Source organism: Sciurus carolinensis, chromosome 5, assembly GCF_902686445.1.
Source record: "Sciurus carolinensis chromosome 5, mSciCar1.2, whole genome shotgun sequence".
NCBI classification, from domain to species: domain Eukaryota; kingdom Metazoa; phylum Chordata; class Mammalia; order Rodentia; family Sciuridae; genus Sciurus; species Sciurus carolinensis.
In genome coordinates this window covers 128379738-128404531 of record NC_062217.1, presented here as the reverse complement: position 1 = coordinate 128404531, position 24794 = coordinate 128379738, and the positions used below count along the sequence as shown (strand labels likewise).

General features: G+C 39.9%; 1 protein-coding gene and 1 pseudogene across 1 annotated transcript in view; one reads left to right on the top strand and one right to left on the bottom strand.

The window, feature by feature from the left end:
* Positions 1–239: 239 nt before the first annotated feature.
* LOC124985736 (ribosome biogenesis regulatory protein homolog) lies at positions 240–21688 on the bottom strand (annotated as a pseudogene).
* A 1290-nt stretch (positions 21689–22978) lies between these two features.
* LOC124985735 (ankyrin repeat domain-containing protein 20B-like) overlaps positions 22979–24794 on the top strand; it is a 95345-nt gene continuing 93529 nt past the window's right edge. The window contains exons 1-3 of the mRNA XM_047554366.1: positions 22979–23145; positions 24319–24433; positions 24594–24767. Of these exons, the coding sequence (XP_047410322.1) occupies positions 22979–23145; positions 24319–24433; positions 24594–24767 (456 nt within the window). The remainder of the gene's footprint in view (positions 23146–24318; positions 24434–24593; positions 24768–24794) is intronic.

Here is a 24794-nt window from a genome sequence, read left to right as displayed (position 1 = left end):
CTCAATGTCACTGGAATTTGGAGATAGACCACCAGGCATGAGCAATCCTGAGAAATAGCAACCAGCTGGAGGCCACCAGAACTCCCAGGAGGAAAACCCCAGGTGTAACCAAAGCTGCAGGCACCCTGACACTGAACCTCCAGGTCCTGGCCATGTCCCCAGAGAGGGGCAGCTGTGTCCCAAGATGGTGGTGGCAGCAAATCCGCTGGCACCCCAACCGCCAGTCCCTGGCCTGTGTTTCAAGATGAATGTGGTCCCGTGCAACCAAACTTGGAGTCTCCCTGGCAGCGGTCCTCTGGGTGGTGGTGGAAGCAGTAGTAGCAGGGGTTTGGTGGCAGCAGGCAGTAGGTCAGCAGCAGCTGAAGTTGTCTGTGGTGCTGGCAGCAGGTGGGGGGGCGGTCAGCGGTGTCAGTGTCATCAGTGGTGGCTGTGGCTGCAGAGAGAAGACCTCTAGGTGACCTGGAGGGTGGGGGTGAGGAGGGCGGCAGGGGTGTCCACAGTGGTGGTGGCGGCGGCTGCAGCTGCAGCAATAGCAGTGTGGACAGTGGCCGAGCCTGGAGAAAAGACCACTGGGCGCCTGGGGCAGCAGTGCCAGGGGCAGCGGCACCCTGGAAGGAAACCTCCAGGTGATGATAGCAGCACCTGTGGCAGTAACATCTCCACTTTTCCTAAACACAGAAGGAAGACAAAAAAATTACCCTTCTAAAATTATTTGGTGGGAGAAGAAATGGAAGGCGAGCTTGCATTTGTTATTGACTTAGTCTAATTCTGTGTTAAATCTATTAAAGCATGGAGGCCTGGTGATTCCTATGTAAGGACAAGCAAGCTGTGGTGCAGCCTGAGGAGAACATTGCATGCCGGAGGTGGAAAGAGCCAGCCGCAGGTAGAGGTTGTTGCTATCCCAAGGACTCGCCTCAACACATTCAATGACTTTTGTGCCTTCTTGAAGCAACTTTTAAAAAATAACACTCATGCATTGCGTTCATCTGCTCAAGCCTGTGTGCTGACCTCTCTGCACCACTGTGAGTGGGCTGAAATGAGGATACCCATGGGCGAACCAGAGGACCTGTCTCGGCATTTGGCCCTCATCCAGATCCCCCTCCTATTGCAGAAATCGGGGTGTCCTGGACTCACATAGAACATGTCTCAGTGTGAGAGGCGAGACTGAGCCTCCTTGGGGGTCCTCCAACTGCACTGGGCTGCCAAGGTTTGAGACCAGGCTCTGCTGGTATCTGGGAGGTAGCACTGTTTATTGATGCCAAACGTGTCTGAAATCAAGCGATATTAGCACATCCACACTTTGTTTCTATTATGGGATAGATCCAGGGGGCTGACAAAGCTTTTGATCAGTTTGCTGTGGAGTTTCAAGACAAATGTAAGATTTTCTGTAGTGGAAGTCTATAATCGAGAAAAAAATTATAAGACAGAATAATAGGTTATCCTATTTAAAATACCTTGTCTGCATGCTTCCTTATTTGAAAATAGTAAGTGTTATTCTTTTTCAAAAGTTTGTATTGCAAAACTGTCATCCTTAATTCTAAATTTCACTGATCTATTTCTGACAGTTCCCTATTTTCTCTAAAAATCCTCTGAGAACCATTTGACTAAAAAAAAAAAAAAAGTCAACTATGACACTAACTAACCTATTATTTTTTTCAGATAACAGACACATCTTTATTAAATAAATTTTACAACAGTTTTGTTACGTCAGCTTAGGAAAATATCATCTTTACCCTTCCAGATCTGATGAGCATAAAAGCTTGTTAAAAAAATAACAAATAATGAAATATATAAATTAATCTACTGGAAGACTCTGAAATATAACCAACTCTCCTTCACTGCATAAGCCAAAGGTAAAATGACCAAATTAGTCTCCAAATTCTTGTGTCCTCAAATATACCCTTGACCACTAGCTAAAGTCTCTTTTATGGGAAAAGCATTAATTTGTACAGCTGAACACTCGCACACTCTCTTGAGGGGAGGACAGTTCTGCCGCTTCATCCTCGAGCTCAGTGAAGATAGTGGTCCCCTCTTTCTGCAACTCCCCTGCAACAGTACCTAAAATTTCATATTTAGCATGCAGTTCTTTCTTTATAGAACAGGTCCAAGGGTGGAGTGTTCCTTCCCCGCTCTTTGTCCTTGGTGCTTTCTTCCTTTCCTCTTGACCCAAGCAGGTAGCCCGGAAAGCATCTTGCCTCCCAAACGTCCTTTCCTCTTCCCTTTCTGGCTGAGTGGGCTGCTTTTCTGCCAGGACCCTGCGGGTTCCCTTTCCTCTTGCCCTTCGGGTTCGTCCGCCTACTCTTGGTCCTCTTCTCTCACCTGATTGTTGGTGGCCTTCATCACATCCAGCTGAGGCTTCCTGCTGTTCATGACTTGAAGTAGCTCCAACTGGTTCTTTTTCTCCACTGCAAAGCCCCCCCAGAAGGGGCTGAAACTTCCTCTTCTCCTTGGGGTGCCGCTCCTGGAAGCGTCCCACAGAGGTGGAGGAGATGGTGGCCACCTGCATGGGATGCTGTCCAGCTCCTCCTTACCTGGTGTCAGGTAGGGTGCTGCTGGCTGTGCTGGGCAGCTGCATCTTAAGTGCAGGGCCAGATGGTGCCGCTGGTTCAGCTCGTTCTTGGCCACGCGTTCCTTTGGGCCTGAATCTGCTTGGTGAACTGGTCAAGCAGGTAGGTACCACCAGGAACCTCAATCAGCCATTCCTTGGTGTCAACCCCAGGCACCGCCGCCACTGGCCGCTCTCCCAGTCCCACACTGGATTGGTTTTCTTCTCAGGACTGATGCCCTAAAGGCACGCAGTCTGCTACCGGTGTGTAAGTGGTTGAGGCTGTGGCTCAGGTGACTCACCTGGCAGGCACGTGGCGGGCTTGGGCACCGGGCCACCAGCACCTGTTCCCTGCGCTCTGGGTCTGTGGGCAGCTGCCTCAACTGATTGATGAGCAGTTGCAAATTGTCCCATGCCAAGGCCTGCGGCTGGGCCTCCAGCGTGGGTCCCACCTGCCACAGCACATTGTGTGTGGGGTTCCGGTCCAAAGCCAGGAGTTTGCCTATGTCAAAAGCCAGCTCCAGCTCCTTGTGCATCGTGATGGACTGCATCTTCTCTGCCTCATCCTGCTCCGCCTTTGCCAGCAGCTCCTCCAAGCTCCCACCCTCCTTTTAGAGTGAGGTGACTGCCTTGAAGGGAGACAGTGTAAAGGTTTTTTTTTTTTTTTCAGTAACACAGATTGAATTCAGGGACACTTAACCACTGAGCCACATCCCCAGCCCCTTTTTTATATTTTTATTTAGAGACAGGGTCTCACTGAGTTGCTTAGTGCCTCACTATGTTACTGAGGCTGGTTTGAAGTCTCGATCCTCCTGCCTCAGCCTCCCGAGTTGCTAGGATGGCAGGAGTGCGCCAGGGCACCCGGCTTGTAAAGGATTTTGTTAAAAAGTAAAACATCTTCCAGTTAGGGCAACAGAATTTCATTTGTCTGTTATAATCATTAAAACAAAGGGCATCCCTTAAGGTCGATGAAGGGGAAATGGTACTGTAATGCCGTTGGCTCTACAGTGTGAGAAAGAAAGTGCTTTGTGATATGGGGATCCAGTCCAGCACTGGACGGTGCTGCTATGACTTTTTTTTTTTTAAGAGAAGAAAATGAAAAGATAAAAAGCATAGCATGAAGAGTGGCAGCTTTTCTGCGCTTCAGACCAGTGTCCTCTCTGACATCAGGCAGGGTTTGAAAGGAGGACTGATCACAGACCAAAAGGACCTTCTATTGTGGACCAGTGGCCTGGTCATGGCCCCTTGTTCCTGGCCAAATATGTTCCTGAATCTTTTCTCCTATTCTCCAGTGACCTTAAGTCTCTCTCCAAAGGCTTCTCTTCCTAGTTGCCTATTTTCCCAAAATAGCTGTTGGGTTCAATTACAATGATAAAAGTCATTTCTTACCTGCTGATTTCTTTCTTTCTTTTTTTTTTTTTAGATTCAAGATATTTTATTAACAGTTACTACGAACAGTAAGATAGCTCAATTAGATTACCAAGTACAAAGTCAACATGCAAAAATTAGTAGTTTACATATATTCAAACTATCTTTCAGAAGATTTAATGGAAGAAAGGATTTGGTATTTAACAGTAAGAAAAAGTATATTAATATGTTTGTCAATAAAAATGTGAGATTAAAAATAAATAAAATACCACTGAGGCAAAAAGAATAGCCTTTCTACAAATAGAAATCTACACATATTATCATGTAAATTAATTTGTACATTTAACAAAATCTCAATGAAAACTTAACAATTTTAAGCTATATCCCCTGATGCTAAATTTAGTGAAAAAAAAAAAAAAAACCACACAGCAGTGGGATGAGCACTAAAACACATTACAGCATTTTTAAAAGCCTAAATAATTTAAGAGTATCATACTAGTCTATTAGCAAAACAGAATGCCCAGATGTAAGTACACTCAGATACATATAGAAATTGAATGTATAAAGAGAACATCATCTCCAATCAATGGGAAAAAGAAGTAGTCTATAAATGTTATAGGGATAAGTAAAGTAATATCCCTGCCTTACCTCATATACCATGATAAATTCCATATGTACCAAAGATATTTTTTAAATAATACAACCATTAAATAATAAGAAGAAAATTTGAAATTTTTTTCTTTACAAATCTGGAGTTAGCAAGAACTATCTAATAATTCATGACTCAAAATCACCAAGTCATAAATTATTTCACTGGTACTGTTTTTTTTCATCTCTACTATTAATATTGCTTTTTATTGCATTTTTCTATTCTCCATTAAACCAACATTAGGGGGTAATGTGTGTTTGTGTGTGTGTGTGTGTGTGTGTGTGTGTGTGTGGTATTGGGAATTGAATCAAGGGGTGCTCTATCATTGAGCTACACCCCTTGGCCCTTTAAATTCTTTTTTTTTAAATTGTAAGCAAATGGGATACATGTTGTTTCTCTGTTTGTACATGGCGTAAAGGCATACCATTTGTGTAATCATAAATTTATATAGGGTAATGTTGTTTGATTCATTCTGTTATTTTTTCCCTTCCCCCCCACCCCTCCCACCCCTCTTTTCCCTCTATACAGTCCTTCCTTCCTCCATTCTTGCCCCCCTCCCTAAACCTAACTCTAACCCTAACACATAACCCCCCATTATGTGTCATCATCCACTTATTAGCGAGATCATTCATCCTTTGGTTTTTTGAGATTGGCTTATCTCACTTAGCATGATGTTCTCCAATTTCATCCATTTGCCTGCAAATGCCATAATTTTATCACTCTTTATGGTGGAATAGTATTCCATTGTATATATATACCACAGTTTCTTTATCCATTCATCAATTGAAGGACATCTAGGTTGGTTCCACAATCTGGCTATTGTGAACTGAGCAGCTATGAACATTGATGTGGCTGTATCTCTGTAATATGCTGATTTTAAGTCCTTTGGGTATAGGCCAAGGAGTGGGATAGCTGGGTCAAATGGTGGTTCCATTCCAAGTTTACTAAGGAGTCTCCACACTGCTTTCCAGAGTGGCTGCAGTAATTTGCAGCCCCACCAGCAATGTATGAGTGTACCTTTCTCCCCACATCCTCGCCAACACCTGTTGTTGCTTGTATTCTTGATAATCGCCATTCTAATTGGGGTGAGATGGAATCTTAGGGTAGTTTTGATTTGCATTTCTCTTATTACTAGAGATGTTGAACATTTTTCCATATGTTTGTTGATTGCTTGTAGATCTTCTGTGAAGTGTCTATTCATTTCCTTAGCCCATTTGTCGATTGGATTACTTGCATTCTTGGTGTAGAGTTTTTTGAGTTCTTTATAGATTCTGGAGATTAGTGCTCTATCTGAAGTATGATTGGCAAAGATTTTCTCCCACTCTGTAGGCTCTTTCTTCGCATTGCTGATAGTTTCCTTTGCTGAGAGAAAGCTTTTTAGTTTGAATCTATCACAATTATTGATTCTTGCTTTTATTTCTTGTGCTATGGGGGTCCTGTTGAGGAAGTCTGGTCCTAAGCCGACATGTTGAAGCTCTGGACCTACTTTTTGGTCTATAAGATGCAAGGTCTCTGGTCTGATTCTGAGGTCCTTAATCCATTTTGAGTTTAGTTTCGTGCATGGTGAGAGATATGGGTTTAGTTTCATTCTGTTGCATATGGATTTCCAATTCTCCCAGCACCATTTGTTGAAGAGGCTATCTTTTCTCCATTGCATATTGTTGGCCCCTTTGTCTAGTATGAGAAAATTGTATTTATTTGGGTTTGTGTCCGTGTCCTCTATTCTGTACCATTGATCCACCTTTCTATTTTGGTACCAATACCATGCCGTTTTTGTTACTATTGCTTTGTAGTAGAGTTGAAGATCTGGTATTGCGATACCCCCTGCTTCACTCTTTCTGCCAAGGATTGCTTTAGATATTCTGGGTTTTTTATTCTTCCAGATGAATTTCATAATTGCTTGCTCTATTTCTGTAAGGTACATCATTGGGATTTTAATTGGAATTGCATTGAATCTGTATAGCACTTTTGATAGTATGGCCATTTTGACAATATTAATTCTTCCTATCCAAGAACATGGGAGATCTTTCCATCTTCTAAGTTTTTCTTTAATTTCTTTCTTTAGTGTTCTGTAGTTCTCATTGTAGAGGTCTTTCACCTCTTTTGTGAGATTGATTCCCAAGTATTTTATTTTTTTCTATGCTATTGTGAATGGGGTAGTTTTCCTAATTTCTCTTTCTGAAGATTCATCACTTATGTATAAAAATGCATGAGATTTATGTGCATTGATCTTATATCCCGCTACTTTACTGAATTCACTTATGAGGTCTAACAGTTTTCTGGTGGAATTTCCTGGTTCCTCTAAGTATATAATCATATCATCAGCAAATAGGGATAGTTTGAGTTCTTCTTATCTTCTTTTCCTATTCGTATCCCTTTAATTTCTTTGGTCTGTCTAATTGCTCTGGCTAGAGTTTCAAGGACGATATTGAATAGAAGTGGTGAAAGAGGGCATCCCTGCCTTGTTCCAGTTGTTAGGGCGAATGCTTTCAGTTTTTCACCATTTAGAATGATATTAGCCTTGGGCTTAGCATAGATGACCTTTACAATGTTAAGGAATGTTCCCACTATTCCTATTTTTTCTAGTGTTTTGAGCATGAAGGGGTGCTGTATTTTATCAAATGCATTTTCTGCATCTATTGAAATAATCATGTGATTCTTGACTTTAAGTCTGTTGATATGGTGAATTACATTTATTGATTTCCTGATGTTGAACCTTGCATCCCTGGGATGAAACCCACTTGATCATGGTGCACTGTCTTTTTTTTAAAATTTTATTATTTTTTTTGTGTGTTCTTTTTTTTTTTTTTTTTTGGTGCACTGTCTTTTTAATATGTTTTTGTATGTGATTTGCTAAAATTTTGTTGAGAATTTTTGCGTTGATGTTCATTAAGGATATTGGTCTGAAATTTTCTTTCCTCCATGTGTCTCTGTCTGGTTTAGGTATCAGGGTAATATTGGCTTCATAGAATGAGTTTGGGAGGGTTCCCTCCTCTTCTATTTTATGGAATACTTTGAGAAGTATTGGAATGAGCTCTTCTTTAAAGGTTTTGTAGAACTCGGCTGAGAACCCATCTGGTCCTGGACTTTTCTTTGTTGGTAGGCTTTTGATGACTTCTTCTATTTCATTACTTGAAATTGGTCTATTTAAATTGTGTATGTCCTCCTCGTTCAGTTAGGCAATTCATATGTCTCTAAAAACCTGTTGATGTCTTCGAAATTTTCTATTTTGTTGGAGAATAGATTTTCAAAATAGCTTCTAATTATGTTTAATATTTCAGTCGTGCCTGTTGTGATATTTCCTTGTTCATTCCGAATTTTAGTGATTTGGGTTTTCTCTCGTCTTCTCTTTGTTAGTGTGGCTAAAGGTTTATCAATTTTATTTTTTCAAAGAACCAACTATTTATTTTGTCAATTTTTTGTATTGTTTCTTGTTTCAATTTCGTTGATTTCAGCTCTGAGTTTAACTATTTCCTGTCTTCTACTCATTTTAGTATTGGTCTGTTCTTCTTTTTCTAGGGCTTTGAGCTGTAGTGTTAGGTCATTTATTTGTTGAGTTTTACTTCTTTTATTAAATGTGCTCCATGAAATAAATTTTCCTCTAAGTACTGCTTTCATAGTGTCCCAGAGATTTTGATATGATGTTTCTTTGTTCTCATTTACCTCTAAGAATTTTTTAATTTCCTTCCTAATATCTTCTGTTATCCATTCATCATATAACAGCATATTGTTTAATCTCCAGGTGTTGGAGTAGTTTCTGTTTTTACTCTTTCATTTATTTCTAACTTCAATCCATTATGATCTGATAGAATACAAGGTAGTGTCTCTATCTTCTTGTATTTGCTAACATTAGCTTTGTGGCATAATATATGGTCTATTTTAGAGAAGGATCCATGTGCTGCTGAGAAGAAAGTGTATTCGCTCTTGGTTGGATGGTATATTCTATAAATGTCTGTTAAGTCTAAATTTTTGATTGTGTTATTGAGATCTATGGTTTCTTTGTTCAATTTTTGTTTGGAAGATCTGTCCAGTGGTGAGAGAGGCGTGTTAAAATCACCTAGTATTATTGTGTTATGGTCTATTTGGTTTCTAAAATTGAGAAGGATTTGTTTGACATACATGGATGAGCCACTGTTTGGGGCATAGATGTTTATGATTGTTATATCTTGCTGATTTATGCTTCTCTTAAGCAGTATGAAATTCCTTCTTTATCCCTTCTGACTAACTTTGGCTTGAAGTTCACATTATCTGAGTCCATGTGCATGGTATGATTTTCCCCATCCTTTCACCTTTAGTCTATGGGTATCTTTTTCTATGAGGTGAGTCTCTTGCAGGCAACATATTGTTGGATCTTTCTTTTTAATCCAATCTGCCAGTCTATGTCTTTTGATTGATGAATTCGGGCCATTAACATTCAGGGTTATTATTGAGATATGATTTGTATTCCCGGTCATTTGGTTCATTTTTAAAATTTTATTTATTTATTTATTTTTTTGACACAACTTGGTTCCTCCTTTATTTGACAGTTCTTTTAGGATAATTCCTCCCTTTGCTGATTTGCTTCTTTGTTTTTTATCCCTTCCTCATGGAATATTTAGCTGAGAATGTTCTGTAATGCTGGCTTTCTTTTTGTAAATTCTTTTAGCTTTTGTTTATCATGGAATGATTTTATTTCATCGTCAAATTTGAAGGTAAGTTTTGCTGGGTATAAGATTCTTGGTTGGCATCCATTTTCTTTCAGGGCTTGAAAAATGTTGTTCCAGGCACTTCTAGCTTTTAGGGTCTGGGTTGAAAAATCTACTGATATCCGTATTGGTTTCCCCCTAAATGTAATTTGGTTCTTTTCTCTCACAGCCTTTAAAATTCTGTCTTTATTTTGTATGTTAGGTATTTCATTATAAGGTGCCTTGGTGTGGGTCTGTTGTAATTTTGTGTATTTGGAGTCCTATAAGCCTCTTGAACTTGATTTTCCATTTCATTCTTCAGATTTGGGAAATTTTCTGATATTATTTCATTGAATAGATTGTTCATTCCTTTGGTTTGTTTCTCTAAGCCTTTCTCAATTCCAATAATTCTCAAATTTGGCCTTTTCATGATATCCCATAGTTCTTGGAGATTCTGTTCATGATTTCTTACCATCTTCTCTGTTTGTTCAACTTTGTTTTCAAGTTTAAATATTTTGTCTTCCATATCTGAGGTCTGTCTTCCTTGTGTTCTATCCTATTGGCTCTGCTTTCTATGGAGTTTTTAATTTGGTTTATTGTTTCCTTCATTTCAAGGATTTCTGTTTGTTTTTTTTTCAATATCTCTAACTCTTTATTGAAATGATCTTTTGCTTCCTGTATTTGCTCTTTTAACTGTCGATTGGTGCAATCATTCAATGTATGCATTTGCTCTTTCATCTCATCATTCAATGCCTGCATTTGCTCTTTCATCTCATCGTTTGCTTCCCTGATCATTTTAATTATGTACATTCTGAACTCCCTTTCTGTCATTTCTTCTGCCATGCTGTCATTGGATTTTATTGATGTAACATCTAGATTTGTTTGGGGCATTTTCTTCCCTTGTTTTCTCATATTGTTCATGAATCAGCGGGTTATTAAGATATTACATATTTCCTCTATTGACTTATAATGTCCCTGAAGATTGCTAGTATATCCCCTCTTATCCTTCAGTAGCTTGAAGTCTTGGAGGAAGTTGATAATGTGGTGCTCCACAAGGAAACTACCTCTCTAGGGGTGGTGACCCTCAGGTGGGGTATATTCCCTGCTAGTGGGCAGAGGTGCCTCCACTTGTTGACCAATGGTCATCCAAAGGAGAACTAGACTGTGGGCTGAGGCAAGGCCTGTTTGTGCCTGTGTCTCTGGTTTTACCGTCCTTGTGGGAAAACCTCACCTGGCAGGGAAGATTCACCTGGTGGGGAGGTCTCGCTGGTCAGTTGCCCTCCTAGAGGTTCCCCTCAATCTACAACTACCACCTGGGCTGGACTGCCTTCCTCTGCAATGTTCCCAGGGGCCCGGACCTACCTCCTGGGCCTGGGAGCCTCACCCTTCGCAGACAAGTCTCCTTAGGCTGCCTCTCCTCAGAGAATCTGCCCACAGTCCTGGAAACTTTGCTCCGCCCCTAACCATGTCTCTGTGCGGCTCTTCCACCAAGAAGCCGCCTAGGTCCTGCTCTGCACCTAATCTCCTGGCTATGCAGCCCCTCCTCTGAGCCGCCACCTGGAGCCCCATACAATAGCTCTGAGACCCAGAGACCCGCCACACACCTCTTCCTCCAGACAGCTGCCCGGTGTACCATCGCAGTCACTAGGAGTCCAAGCAACTCACTTCGTGTCTCCTCCTCCCGCCAACCGCCTGTAGCCCTAGGCAGTCACTCCGAGTCCAAGTGACCCGCCCTGTTCCTCCTCCTCCTCGGGGTAGCCCCCCGGGTGTTCAGGAGTGGTCGCTCCGAGACCAAGCAACCCACCGCGCTCCTCCTCCAGGCAGGCCACTGGTGTTCAGGAGCGGTCGCTTTGAGTCCAAACAACTCACCACTCGCCTCCTCCTCTGGCAACCTGTAGCTCTGATGCAGTCACTCCTAGACCAAGCGACCCGCCATGCTTCTCCTCTTCCTCCAGGCAACCCCCCCGGTGTTCAGAAGCGATCGCTCTGAGTCCAAACAGCTCGCCACGCAGCTCCTCCTCAGGCAGCTGCCCGGAGCCCCAGTGGTTGCTCTGAGTCCAAGCACTGTGCTGAGCAGCCACCTCTACGATGTTCCCAGTGGTCCGTCTTTACTTCTCCAGTGGGGGGAGGGGCGTCTTGCCGGGTGACTCTACTTCACAAAGTTCCCTGCTTTCCGGGGCTACCGCCCCATCCGGGACGCCTCCCCAATGGGAGAGACTCACCCGGTGGCTTTGAGTTGATCCCAAGTCTCTCACTATCTCCTCTTTTGAATCCTGCGTCCTGGAACAACATGAAATGCAGCCGCCCTCTAGTCCGCCATCTTGAAAAACCTCACTGGTACTTTTGTTACATAAAAATCAATTTTTTAATGGAAAGAAGCATCATAAACAAGCTTTTTAAAAAAGACAACTAAGGGAGATATTTACAGCTCATATCACAAAGAACTACCCTTCCTAACATGTAAATTGACAAAAACATAACCCTTTTGAAATATAGAAAAAGGAAATAAGATAAACAACAAGATAGTTAACTTCTTTCATTAAAAATGAGAAATGTAAGTTAAAACTGCAGATGAAACACTGTTTTCACTGTCTCCATTGGTAAGAATCCAAAGTTAGCTAACATACTCTATTGATAGGACTCTGGAGGAGAAAGTATTTTCTCATGCATTCTGACAGTGGTGTTAAAGTAACCCAGAATTATCGTGTTGTGGCCTATTTGGTTCCTGGAATTGAGAGGAATTTGTTTGACATACATGGATGTGCCGTTGTTTGGGGCATATTTATGACCATTATGTCTTCCTGGTTTATGGTTCCCTTAAGCAGTAGGAAATGTCCTTCTTTATCCCTTCTGACTTTGACTTGAAGTCCACTTTATCTGAAATGAGGATGGAAACTCCTGCTTTTTTACTGAGTCCATGTGCATATTCAGGTAACTCCAGACCAGCTTTTCTTTTCTTTTGTTTTCTTGGTTTTACTTTCTTTTTAAATTTTTAAAAAAATTATATATATATAATTTATATAAAATTATATAAATTTTATTTATATAAAATTATATATATATATCAAAATGTATTTTTTTCCTTTTTAAAATTTTTTATTGTTTTTATTTTTGGATTAATTGTACACAAATGGGGTTCAACTTTGATTTCTCTGGTTGTACACCAAGTAGAGTCACACCATCTGTGTAATCATACATGTACATAGGGGAATGATGTTTGTCTCATTCTCTTTCCTTCCCCCTACCCACTCCCCACTCCTCTTTTCCCTCTACAAAATCCATCCTTCCTCCATTCTTCCCTTACTCCCTCTCCCCTCTCAGTTATGTAGCATCATCCACTACCAGAGAAATCATTTGACCTTTGGTTCTTTGGGATTGGCTTACTTCACTTAGCAGGATATTTGCCAATTCCATCCATTTACCTACAAATGCCATAATTTTATTCTTCTTTATGGCAATGTATGAGTGTGCCTTTTCCACCACATCCTCGCCAGCATCTATTGTTGCTTGTATTCTTGTTGCTTGTATCATTGCTTAGCCATTCTAATTGGAGTGAAATGACATCTTAGGGCAGTTTTGATTTGCATTTCTGTTTTTACTAGATATGTTGAACATTTTTTTCACATCTGTTGATTGCTTGTAAATCTTCTTTTTTAATTTTATTTTCACAGACTGCATTTTGACTCATTGTACACAAATGGGGTACTTTTCATTTCTTTGGTTGTACACAATGTAGATTCACATCATTCATGTAATCATACATATACAGAGGGTAATACTGTCTGTCTCAGTCTACTATCTTTCCTTCCCGCACCCCCTTCCATCCCATTTCCAAAGCTCTTCTGCCATATCCCCCACATTACGTGTCATCATCCAAATATCAAAGAAAACATTCGGTCTTGGTTTTTTGGGCTTGGCTTATTTCACTTAGCATGATATTCTCCAATTCATCCATTTATGAGCAAATTCCATAATTTTATTCTTCTTTATGGCTATTATTCCATTGTGTATATATACCACAGCTTCTTTATCCATTCATCAATTGAAGGGCATCTAGTTTGGTTCCACAGTCTAGCAACTGTGAATTGAGCAGCTATGAACATTGATGTGGCTGCTTCACTGTAGTATGCTGATTTTGAGTCCTTTGGGTATAAACCGAGGAGTGGGAGAGCTGGGTCAAATGGTGAAACCATTCCAAGGTTTTTGAGGAATCTCCATACTGCTTTCCAGAGTGGCTGAACTAATTTGCAACTCCACCAGCAATGTATGAACATGCCTTTTCCCCACATCCACGCCAACACTTATCATTGCTTGTGTTCTTGATAATAGCCATTCTAATTGGAGTTAGATGAAATCTTAGGGTGGTTTTAATTTGCATTTCTCTAATTCCTAGAGATGATGAGCACATTTTCATATATTTGTTGATCACCTGCGTGTCTTCTGTGAAGCATCTGCCCAGTTCCATAGCTCATTTATTGATTGGGTTCTTTGTATTTTTGGTGTAAAGTTTTTCAAGTTCTTTATAAATTTTGGAGATTAGTGCTCTGAAGTGTGTGTGGAAAAGATATTCTCCCACTCTGTAGACTCTCTTTTCACATTATTGATTGTTTCCTAAAAAGCTGAGAAAAAGCTTTTTAGTTTGAATCCGTCCCATTTATTGATTCTTGCTTTGATTTCTTGTGCTCTGGGGGTCTTGTTAAGGAAGTCTGGTCCTAAGCCAACATGATGAAGATTTGGGCCTACTTTTTCTTTTCTTTGGTGAAGGGTCTCAGTTCTAATTTCTAGATCCTTGATCCATTTTGAGTTGAGTTTTGTGCAGGGTGAGAGATAGGGGTTTAATTTCATTTTATTGCATATGGATTTCCAGTTTTGCCAGCACCATTTGTTGAAGAGGCTATCTTGTCTCCATTATATGTTTTTGGCACCTTTGTATAGTGTGAGATAACTGTACTTATGTGGGTTCGTCTCTGTGTCCTCTACTCTGTACCATTGGTCTACCTGTCTATTTTGGTGCCAATACCATGCTGTTTTTGTTACTATTGCTCTATAGTAGAATTTAAGGTCTGGTATTGTGATACCTTCTGCATCACTCTTCCTGCCCAGGATTGCTTTGGCTATTCTGGATTCACAATGTATTTTGACATATCATACATATATGAACTATAACTTCCCATTCTTGTGATTCTACATGATGTGGAGTTAACACTGGTCATGCATTCATATATGAACATAAGAAAGTTATGTCCAATTCATTCCACTGTCTTTCCTGTTCCCTTCATTACCCTTGACTAATCCAAAGTACTTTGATTCTTCCCCCCAATCCTCTCATTGTGTGTTAGCATCCTCATATCAGAGAGAACATTTGGCCTTTGGTTTTTTGGGATTGGCTTATTTCACTTAGCATGATATTCTCCAGTTCCTTCCATTTATCTGTAAATGTTGTAATTTCATTCTTTATGGTTGAGTTATACTCCATTGTGTATTTATATCACATTTTCTTTATTTATTCATTTTTGAAGGGCACCTTGGTTGGTTTCATAAATTAGCTATTGTGAATTGAGCGGCCATAAGCATTGATATAGCCATATCACTATGGTTTGCTTATTTTAAGTCCTTTGGGTATAAACTGAGGAGTGGATATCTGGGTCAAATTGTGGGTCCATTCCAAGTTTTCTGAGGAATTTTCATACTGCTTTACAGAGTGGTTGCACCAATTTGCAGTCCCACCAGTAATGTATGAGTGTACCTTTTTCCTCACATCCTCACCAACACTTATTGTTGCTTGTATTCTTGATCATTGCCATTCTGACTGGAGTGAGAGAAAATCTCAGTTTACTTTTAATTTACATTTCTCTAATTGCTAGGGATATTGAACACTTTTTCATATATTTGTTGATTATATTTCTTCTATGAAGTATCTGTTCAGTTTCTTTGCCCATTATTGATTGATTATTTGTTTCTTTGGTGTTAATTTTAGTTCTTTATATTTCCTAGAGATTAATACTCTATCTGAGGTGCAGTGGCAAACATTTTCTCCCATCCTGTAGGCTCTCTCTTCACATTATTGTTTCCATTGCTGTGAAGAAGCCTTTTAGTTTGATATCACCCCATTTCTTGATTCTTGATTTTACTTCTTGTGCTTTAGGGGTCTTGTTGAAGAAGTTAGTTCCTAAACTGACATGATGGAGATTTGGGCCTACTTTTCTTCTAGTAGATTCAGGGTCTCTGGTCTAGTGCCAGAGTCCTCAATCCACTTTGAATTTTGTGCAGGTGAGAAACAGTGGTTTAATTTCATTTTGCTACATATGGATTTCCAGTTTTCCAAGCACCATTTTTGAAGAGGTTATCTTTTCTCCAATGTATGTTTATGGCACCTTTGTCTATTATGAGATAACTGTATTTATATGGGTTTGGCTCTGTGTCTTATATTCTGTACCATTGATCTTCATGTATGTTTTGGTGCCAACACCATGCTGTTTTTGTTACTACTGCTCTGTAGTATAATTTAAGATCTGGTAGTGTGATGTCTCCTGCTTTGCTTTTCTAAGGATTGCTTTGGCTATTCTGGATCTCATATTTTTACAAATGAATTTCATGACTGCTTTTTCTATTTCTGTGAAAAACATCGTTGGAATTTTAAAAGGAATTATATGAAGTCTGGATAGTACTTTTGGTAATATGACCATTTTGACAATATTAATTTTGCATATCCAAGAACATGGGAAGTTTTTCCATCTTCTAAGATCTTCTTCAATTTTTTTCTTTAGCATTCTGTAGTGTTTGTTGTAGAGGTCTTTCACCTTTTTTTTTTTCTGTTGATTCACAAATGTTTATTTATTTTTTAGAGGATATGGTGAATGGAATAGTTTTCCTAATTTTTATTTCAGTTGATTTACCACTGATGTATAGGAATGCAATTTACTTTTGTGTGTTAATTTTGTATGCTGCTACTTTGCTGAATTTGTTTATGATTTCTAGATGTTTTCTGGTAGAGTTTTTGGGTCTTCTAAATATGAAATCATGTCATCAGCAAATAGGGATAGTTTGAGTTCTTCTTTTCCTCTTCATATCCCCTTAATTTATTTATTCTAATTGTTCTGGCTATGGTTTCCAGGACCATGTTGAATAAAAATGGTGAAAGAAGGCATCCTTGTCTTGTTCCAGTTTCCAGAGGGAATGCTGTCAGTTTTTCTCCATTTAGAATGATGTTGACCTTGGGCTTAGCATAGGTAGCTTTTACAATGTTGAGATATGTTTCCACTATCCCTCGTTATTCTAGTGTTTTGAACATGAATTGGATGTACATTTGTCAAATGCTTTTTCTGCATCAATTGAGATAATCACGTAATTCTTGAAGTTAAATCAATTGATATGATGAATTACGTTTATTGATTTCTGTATGTTGAACCAACCTTGCATCATTGTGATGAACCCCACTTCATCACAGTACACGTTTTAAGATTTTCTGTATGTGATTAGTCAGAATTTTATTGAGAATTTTTGCATCTATGTTTTTGAGGGATATTGGTCTGAAGTTTTCTTTCCTTCATGTGTCTTTGTCTGGTTTTGGTATCAGGGTGAGATTAGCCTCATAGAATGAGTTTGGAAGGGTTCCCTCCTTTTCTATTTCATGGAATAATTTGAGGAAGATTGGTGTTGGTTCTTTTTTGAAGGTCAGGTAGAACTTGGCTGAGAATCCATCTGACCCTGGGCTTTTCTTGATTGGTACGCTTTCGATGGCATTTTCTATTTCATTGTGTGTAACTGATCTGTTTAAATTGTGTCTGTCCTCCTGATTTAGTTTGGGTAGGTCATACGTCTCTAGAAATTTGTCAATTTCTTCAAGATTTTCTGTTTTAGTGAAGTATGAATTTTCAACATACTTTCTAATTATCTTCTGTATTTCAGTAGTGCCTGTTTTGATATTTCCTTTGTCTTCATGTATTTTAATCACTTGAGTATTTTCTTTCTCTTCATTAGTCTGGCAAAGGGTTTATCAATTTTATTTTTTTCAAAGAACCAACTTTTTGTTTCATTGAATTTTTTTGTTTCAGATTTGTTGATTTTAGTTCCAATTTTTATTTTTTCCTTTCTTCTGCTGCTTTCGGTGTTGATTTGTTCTTTTTCTAGGGCTTTGAGATGTAATGTTAGGTTATTTTACAAGATCCATGTGAATGATATGTTTTTTTTCCCATTATTTTACCTTCAGTCTGTGCATGTGTCTGTGTAGTGAGTCTCTTGGAGACAGCATATTGTTGGGTCTCATTTTTTAATCCAATCTACCAGTCTTTGTCTTTTGATTGATGAGTTTAGGCCATTTACATTCAATTCTATTATTTTATTTTTTAATTTTTTTTATTATTGTACACAAATGGGATACATGTTGCTTCTCTATTTGTACATGGCGTAAAGGCATACCATTTGTGTAATCATAAATTTATATAGGGTAATGTTTGATTCATTCTGTTATTTTTTCCCTTCCCCCCACCCCTCCCACCCCTCTTTTCCCTCTATACAGTCCTTCCTTCCTCCATTCTTGCCCCCCTCCCTAAACCTAACTCTAACCCTAACACATAACCCCCCATTATGTGTCATCATCCACTTATTAGTGATATCATTCTTCCTTTGGTTTTTTGAGATTGGCTTATCTCACTTGGCATAATATTCTCCAGTTTCATCCATTTGCCTGCAAATGCCATAATTTTATCACTCTTTATGGTGGAATAGTATTCCATTGTATATATATACCACAGTTTCTTTATCCATTCATCAATTGAAGGACATCTAGGTTGGTTCCACAATCTGGCTATTGTGAACTGAGCAGCTATGAACATTGATGTGGCTGTATCTCTGTAATATGCTGATTTTAAGTCCTTTGGGTATAGGCCAAGGAGTGGGATAGCTGGGTCAAATGGTGGTTCCATTCCAAGTTTTCTAAGGAGTCTCCACACTGCTTTCCAGAGTGGCTGCACTAATTTGCAGCCCCACCAGCAATGTATGAGTGTACCTTTCTCCCCACATCCTCGCCAACACCTGTTGTTGCTTGTGTTCTTGATAATCGCCATTCTAATTGGGGTGAGATGGAATCTTAGGGTAGTTTTGATTTGCATTTCTCTTATTACTAGAGATGTTGAACATTTTTCCATATGTTTGTTGATTGCTTGTAGATCTTCTGTGAAGTGTCTATTCATTTCCTTAGCCCATTTGTCGATTGGATTACTTGCATTCTTGGTGTAGAGTTTTTTGAGTTCTTTATAGATTCTGGAGATTAGTGCTCTATCTGAAGTATGATTGGCAAAGATTTTCTCCCACTCTGTAGGCTCTTTCTTCGCATTGCTGATAGTTTCCTTTGCTGAGAGAAAGCTTTTTAGTTTGAATCTATCACAATTATTGATTCTTGCTTTTATTTCTTGTGCTATGGGGGTCCTGTTGAGGAAGTCTGGTCCTAAGCCGACATGTTGAAGCTCTGGACCTACTTTTTGGTCTATAAGATGCAAGGTCTCTGGTCTGATTCTGAGGTCCTTAATCCATTTTGAGTTTAGTTTCGTGCATGGTGAGAGATATGGGTTTAGTTTCATTCTGTTGCATATGGATTTCCAATTCTCCCAGCACCATTTGTTGAAGAGGCTATCTTTTCTCCATTGCATATTGTTGGAACCTTTGTCTAGTATGAGAAAATTGTATTTATTTGGGTTTGTGTCCGTGTCCTCTATTCTGTACCATTGATCCACCTTTCTATTTTGGTACCAATACCATGCCGTTTTTGTTACTATTGCTTTGTAGTAGAGTTGAAGATCTGGTATTGCGATACCCCCTGCTTCACTCTTTCTGCCAAGGATTGCTTTAGATATTCTGGGTTTTTTATTCTTCCAGATGAATTTCATAATTGCTTGCTCTATTTCTGTAAGGTACATCATTGGGATTTTAATTGGAATTGCATTGAATCTGTATAGCACTTTTGGTAGTATGGCCATTTTGACAATATTAATTCTTCCTATCCAAGAACATGGGAGATCTTTCCATCTTCTAAGTTTTTCTTTAATTTCTTTCTTTAGTGTTCTGTAGTTCTCATTGTAGAGGTCTTTCACCTCTTTTGTGAGATTGATTCCCAAGTATTTTATTTTTTTCTATGCTATTGTGAATGGGGTAGTTTTCCTAATTTCTCTTTCTGAAGATTCATCGCTTATGTATAGAAATGCCTTAGATTTATGTGCATTGATCTTATATCCCGCTACTTTACTGAATTCACTTATGAGGTCTAACAGTTTTCTGGTGGAATTTCCTGGTTCCTCTAAGTATACAATCATATCATCAGCAAATAGGGATAGTTTGAGTTCTTCTTTTCCTATTCGTATCCCTTTAATTTCTTTGGTTTGTCTAATTGCTCTGGCTAGAGTTTCAAGGACGATATTGAATAGAAGTGGTGAAAGAGGGCATCCCTGCCTTGTTCCAGTTGTTAGGGCGAATGCTTTCAGTTTTTCACCATTTAGAATGATATTAGCCTTGGGCTTAGCATAGATGGCCTTTACAATGTTAAGGAATGTTCCCACTATCCCTATTTTTTCTAGTGTTTTGAGCATAAAGGGGTGCTGTATTTTATCAAATGCTTTTTCTGCATCTATCGAAATAATCATGTGATTGTTGACTTTAAGTCTATTGATATGGTGAATGACATTTATTGATTTCCTGATGTTGAACCAACCTTGCATCCCTGGGATGAAACCCACTTGATCATGGTGCACTATCTTTTTAATATGTTTTTGTATGCGATTTGCAAAAATTTTGTTGAGAATTTTGGCGTCGATGTTCATTAAGGATATTGGTCTGAAATTTTCTTTCCTCGATGTGTCTCTCTCTGGTTTAGCTATCAGGGTAATATTGGCTTCATAGAATGAGTTTGGGAGGGTTCCCTCCTCTTCTATTTTATGGAATACTTTGAGAAGTATTGGAATGAGCTCTTCTTTAAAGGTTTTGTAGAACTCGGCTGAGAACCCATCTGGTCCCGGACTTTTCTTTGTTGGAAGGCTTTTGATGACTTCTTCTATTTCATTACTTGAAATTGGTCTATTTAAATAGTGTATGTCCTCCTCGTTCAGTTTAGGCAATTCATATGTCTCTAGAAACCTGTTGATGTCTTCGAAATTTTCTATTTTGTTGGAGAATAGATTTTCAAAATAGCTTCTAATTATGTTTTGTATTTCAGTCGTGTCTGTTGTGGTATTTCCTTGTTCATTCCGAATTTTAGTGATTTGGGTTTTCTCTCATCTTCTCTTTGTTAGTGTGGCTAAAGGTTTATCAATTTTGTTTATTTTTTCGAAGAACCAACTATTTATTTCGTCAATTTTTTGTATTGTTTCTTTTGTTTCAATTTCATTGATTTCAGCTCTGAGTTTGACTATTTCCTGTCTTCTACTACTTTTGGTGTTGGTCTGTTTTTCTTTTTCTAGGGCTTTGAGCTGTAGTGTCAGGTCATTTATTTTTTGAGTTTTACTTCTTTTATTAAATGCGCTCCATGAAATAAATCTTCCTCTAAGTACTGTTTTCATAGTGTCCCAGAGATTTTGATATGATGTTTCTTTGTTCTCGTTTACCTCTAAGAATTTTTTAATTTCCTTCCTAATTTCTTCTGTTATCCATTCATCATATAACAGCATATTGTTTAATCTCCAGGTGTTGGAGTAGTTTCTGTTTTTTACTCTTTCATTTATTTCTAACTTCAATCCATTATGATCTGATAGAATACAAGGTAGTGTCTCTATCTTCTTGTATTTGCTGACATTCAATTCTATTATTGAGAAATGATTTTTATTTCTTGTAATTGATTTATTTCTGGTTTTTACTTTGAATTAGTTTCTCCTTTGATTAACTATTCTTCTAGTGTAGTTCATCCCTTTGCTGGTTCTCATTTTTATCTTTCATTTCTTCATGAACTATTTTATTGAGAATGTTTTGTCATGCAGACTTTCTAGATGTGAACTCTTTTAACTTTTATCATGGAAGGTTTTTATTTCATTGTCCTTCTAAAGTTTAATTTTGCTTGTTATAGTATTCTTGGTTGGCATCCATTTTCTTTCAGAGGTTGGTATATCTTAGTCCAGGACCTTCTAGCTTTGAGGGTCTGGATTGAGAAATTAGCTGACATCTGGATTCATTTCCCTCTAAATGTGACCTATTGTTTTCTCTGGCAGCCTTTAAAATTCTATCCTTGTTCTATATGTTAGGCATTTTCATAAAAAATGTGCCTTGTTGTGGGTCTGTTGCAATTTTGTTTATTTGGGGTCCCATAGCCTCCTGTATTTGATTTTTTCATGTCATTCTTCAGATTTGGGAAATTTTATGATACTATTTCATTGAAAAGATTATGCATTCCTTTGGTTTATATCTCAGAACTTTCACATATCCTGATAAAGCTTAAATTTGTTCCTTTCTGTTTACCCCGTATTTCTTGGAAGTTCCTATCATGGTCTCTTAACATCTTTTCTCCATGGGAACCAGTTTTTCTTAACCAAGACTAATGATTAAGTTAGTAGGCACAGATGTAAGGAGAAAGTGAACTGGTTTTTCCTCAAAAGTTTGTACCTGATGGTACATTTCCACTGTCTCTGAACTCATGAAAACAGTCTCTGTTACTGCATGTGCTTAACTCCCCTGGAGACCTGCTGGGACCCAGGGGGATGTGGAAGGAGAAGAAAGAGAGGGATAGGGAGATTTATGAAACCATTTTAAGGGAACTTTCTTGGAAACTAGGCATTCAGCACCTTGAAGTTGCAGTCTACTTTAAACCCTGGGGCTTGGGCCCTCAGATATCTGGAAGTCTGTGGGGCAGCTGCCCTTGCCAAAGTCAGATCCTGAGCCTTCCCATCAAGCCTCCTCCCAGTGCCTTATCCCCTGGAGAAGGTAGGCAGCTGTAGCTTGGAGAATGCACCCCTTCTGGAAGTGGGTATCCCCTGGGGCAGAGGGACAGGTGAGCCAACAGAGCCTCTTTCTTGTCCTGTGGGGTGCAGCCCTGTTACAGTAGGGGACTCTGGCCTGCCACACGGGGTGCAGCATGGATGGAAACTCTCTAGCCTGGTTTCTGTCCAGCCCAGATTGCTCTCGCTCAGCTATCCCCAAAGAGCTGGCCCAATCCTCTACCCTATCGGATGTGGCAGACAGGGCCCTGGAGATGGCAGGGTCCTGGGGCTAGGGACACCAGGTGACCAGCCACGACTGCGGGGTGCTGAGCTTGGAAGCAGCCTGATTGGCTTTCCAGGAGCTCAGGAAGCTCCTCTCCTTGTACCACTCCATACTATGTGGACAGGCACCAGGAGGTTTAGGCTTCATCCAGCTCTAGCTCTGGTGCCGCATGCCGGGCTTCGCGAAGCCAAGGAGGAGCTCCCTATCTACAGGGACCTGGGGGCGCCCGTCTCCACTCCCCTCTCAGTGCCGCCCCCAGGCCTGCACGTCCTGCACCTCCACCTATACTGGGCAGCGGAACTCGGCGCTGGTTGGAGCGTAAAGTGCAGACCTCCCGGGAGCTGGGTCACTCCCGTCCGGGCACATCAGGTCCTGCCCGAGCGCTTGGGTGCTGCACGAGCACTCGTGTTTATCATTGTTGCTTGGCAACGACTATTCCACCTTTGGCAGTTACCTAACCGCCCAACTGCCCTGTTCCCAAACCGGGGACTAACCTATACTCTCCAGAATGGGTTCGGGAAACAGAGACAAGCCCCATGGGAGCAAAGGCAGTGAGGGGGCCTCTTACACGCGGTGATGTACGCAGCCTTGATGGATTTTCTTGACTTCAGCCTTGGGACTACGGTCTTGGGATACAACCCTATAGGAAAAATTCACAAGGCTGCAAAAAATGGAAATTTAGACCAAATGAGACTTCTGCTCTATCATGGAAGTTATGTGAATGATACAGACAAGAAGGACAGGTAATAGAGGTGGGGAGGGCAGGGACCCCGGGGACAAGGGACCAACCCGGGAAAACGAGCCTGATGAGGCAGAAGCCTGAGCCATCCAGGCTGTGCCCAGGGGGACAGAGCAGAAGGGAGACCAGCTCTCCTTTCATCAGATGCATGGCTTTCATATCCCACGCATGCCTGGCAGCTGGGACCTGCAGACCTTGGAGCTGTCTAGCACACAGACCCTCTTCATGAGCTGCAAAACTTCAGCTGCTTATAATCTCTCTATAGAGCGACTGATTGACGGTTTAAGAGCAATTTAACTCACAAAATTAAGTACATACTGTGATGTATTGTTACTGTACACATTTTAAAAAGCAAGTTATGGGCACTGGGGTTGTGGCTCAGTGGTGGAGCACTTGCCTAGCATGTGGGAGGCACTGGGTTCCATTCTCAGCACCCGCATATAAGTAAATAAAATAAAGGTCCATTGACAACTAAAAAAATGTTTTTAAAAAAGCAAGTTATATACATTGTAGAAAAGTGTAATATGAGAAAAATATTTCTTCCAATTGGAAGATTCTTCCAATCTAGTCCAATATCCACATTCTTTGTTAATAAGTACAAAGGAGAACTTGAAGTAGTATTCAAACCCAAGGTGAATTAGCTAAATTCAAAGGCCATGCAAATGGGCTGTCCTGGGCTGGGAATGTGGTTCAGGGGTAGAGTCCTTACCTAGCAGGCTCCAGATCTTTGGTTCCATTCTCCAGCATCATAAAAACAAAACAAAAATTGAAAGTCATTGGGGCCAGGTGTAGTGGTACATGCCTGTCATCCCAGTGACTTGAAAGGCTGAGGCAGGAGGATTGCAAGTTTGATGTCAATGTGGGTGACTTAGTGAGACCCTGCCTCAAAATAAAAAAAATAAAAAGGGCTCAGGATATGACTCAGTGGTTGAGTTAACTCAGTGGCTGAGTACCCCTGGGTTCCCGAGCAATAACAACAACAGCAACACCAAAAACCCTCAATAGAATAGGCTGCTCATTCATTAATTTTGTAAGCGATAATAGCTAGTAAATATTCTTCTTTCTTCAGAAGAAAATAGAGCAACTGCATCCAATTTAAGGTTTACAAATGCACGAATACTTACACATTTTGAGAGGGTGCTCTATGAACTCCTAACAAATCCTCTTCCTTTCCCAGAACCCCTCTCCATTATGCCTGTGCCTATGGCCAGCCAGAAGTGGTGACATTTCTAATAAAAATGAACTGCAACCTTCAGCTTTGTGACAGTGATGGCAACACACCCCTGATGAAGGTAGATGTAGCCCAGGATTTGTGCAGGGAATGAATTTGCATGAAATGCTTAGAATAAAAATTGATTCACGTCATTTAAATATAACCAAGTAGTGAAAACTGTGGAATGTTTTCCTTTATTCCTGAAATTTACAATCTATTTCTTGGTACAAAACCAACAGGCTATAGAACACAAGCAAGAGGAATGTGCCACGATTCTTTTAGAAAATGGTGCTGATCCAAACATTCAGAACAAAAATGGCGCTACTGCTCTCCACTGGGCTGTCTTTTGTAGGAGCACATCAATGGCAGAAAAACTGCTTTCATTTAATGCAAACATTGATGCTCAGAGCAAGGTATACATCAACCACCTTTATTTCTAA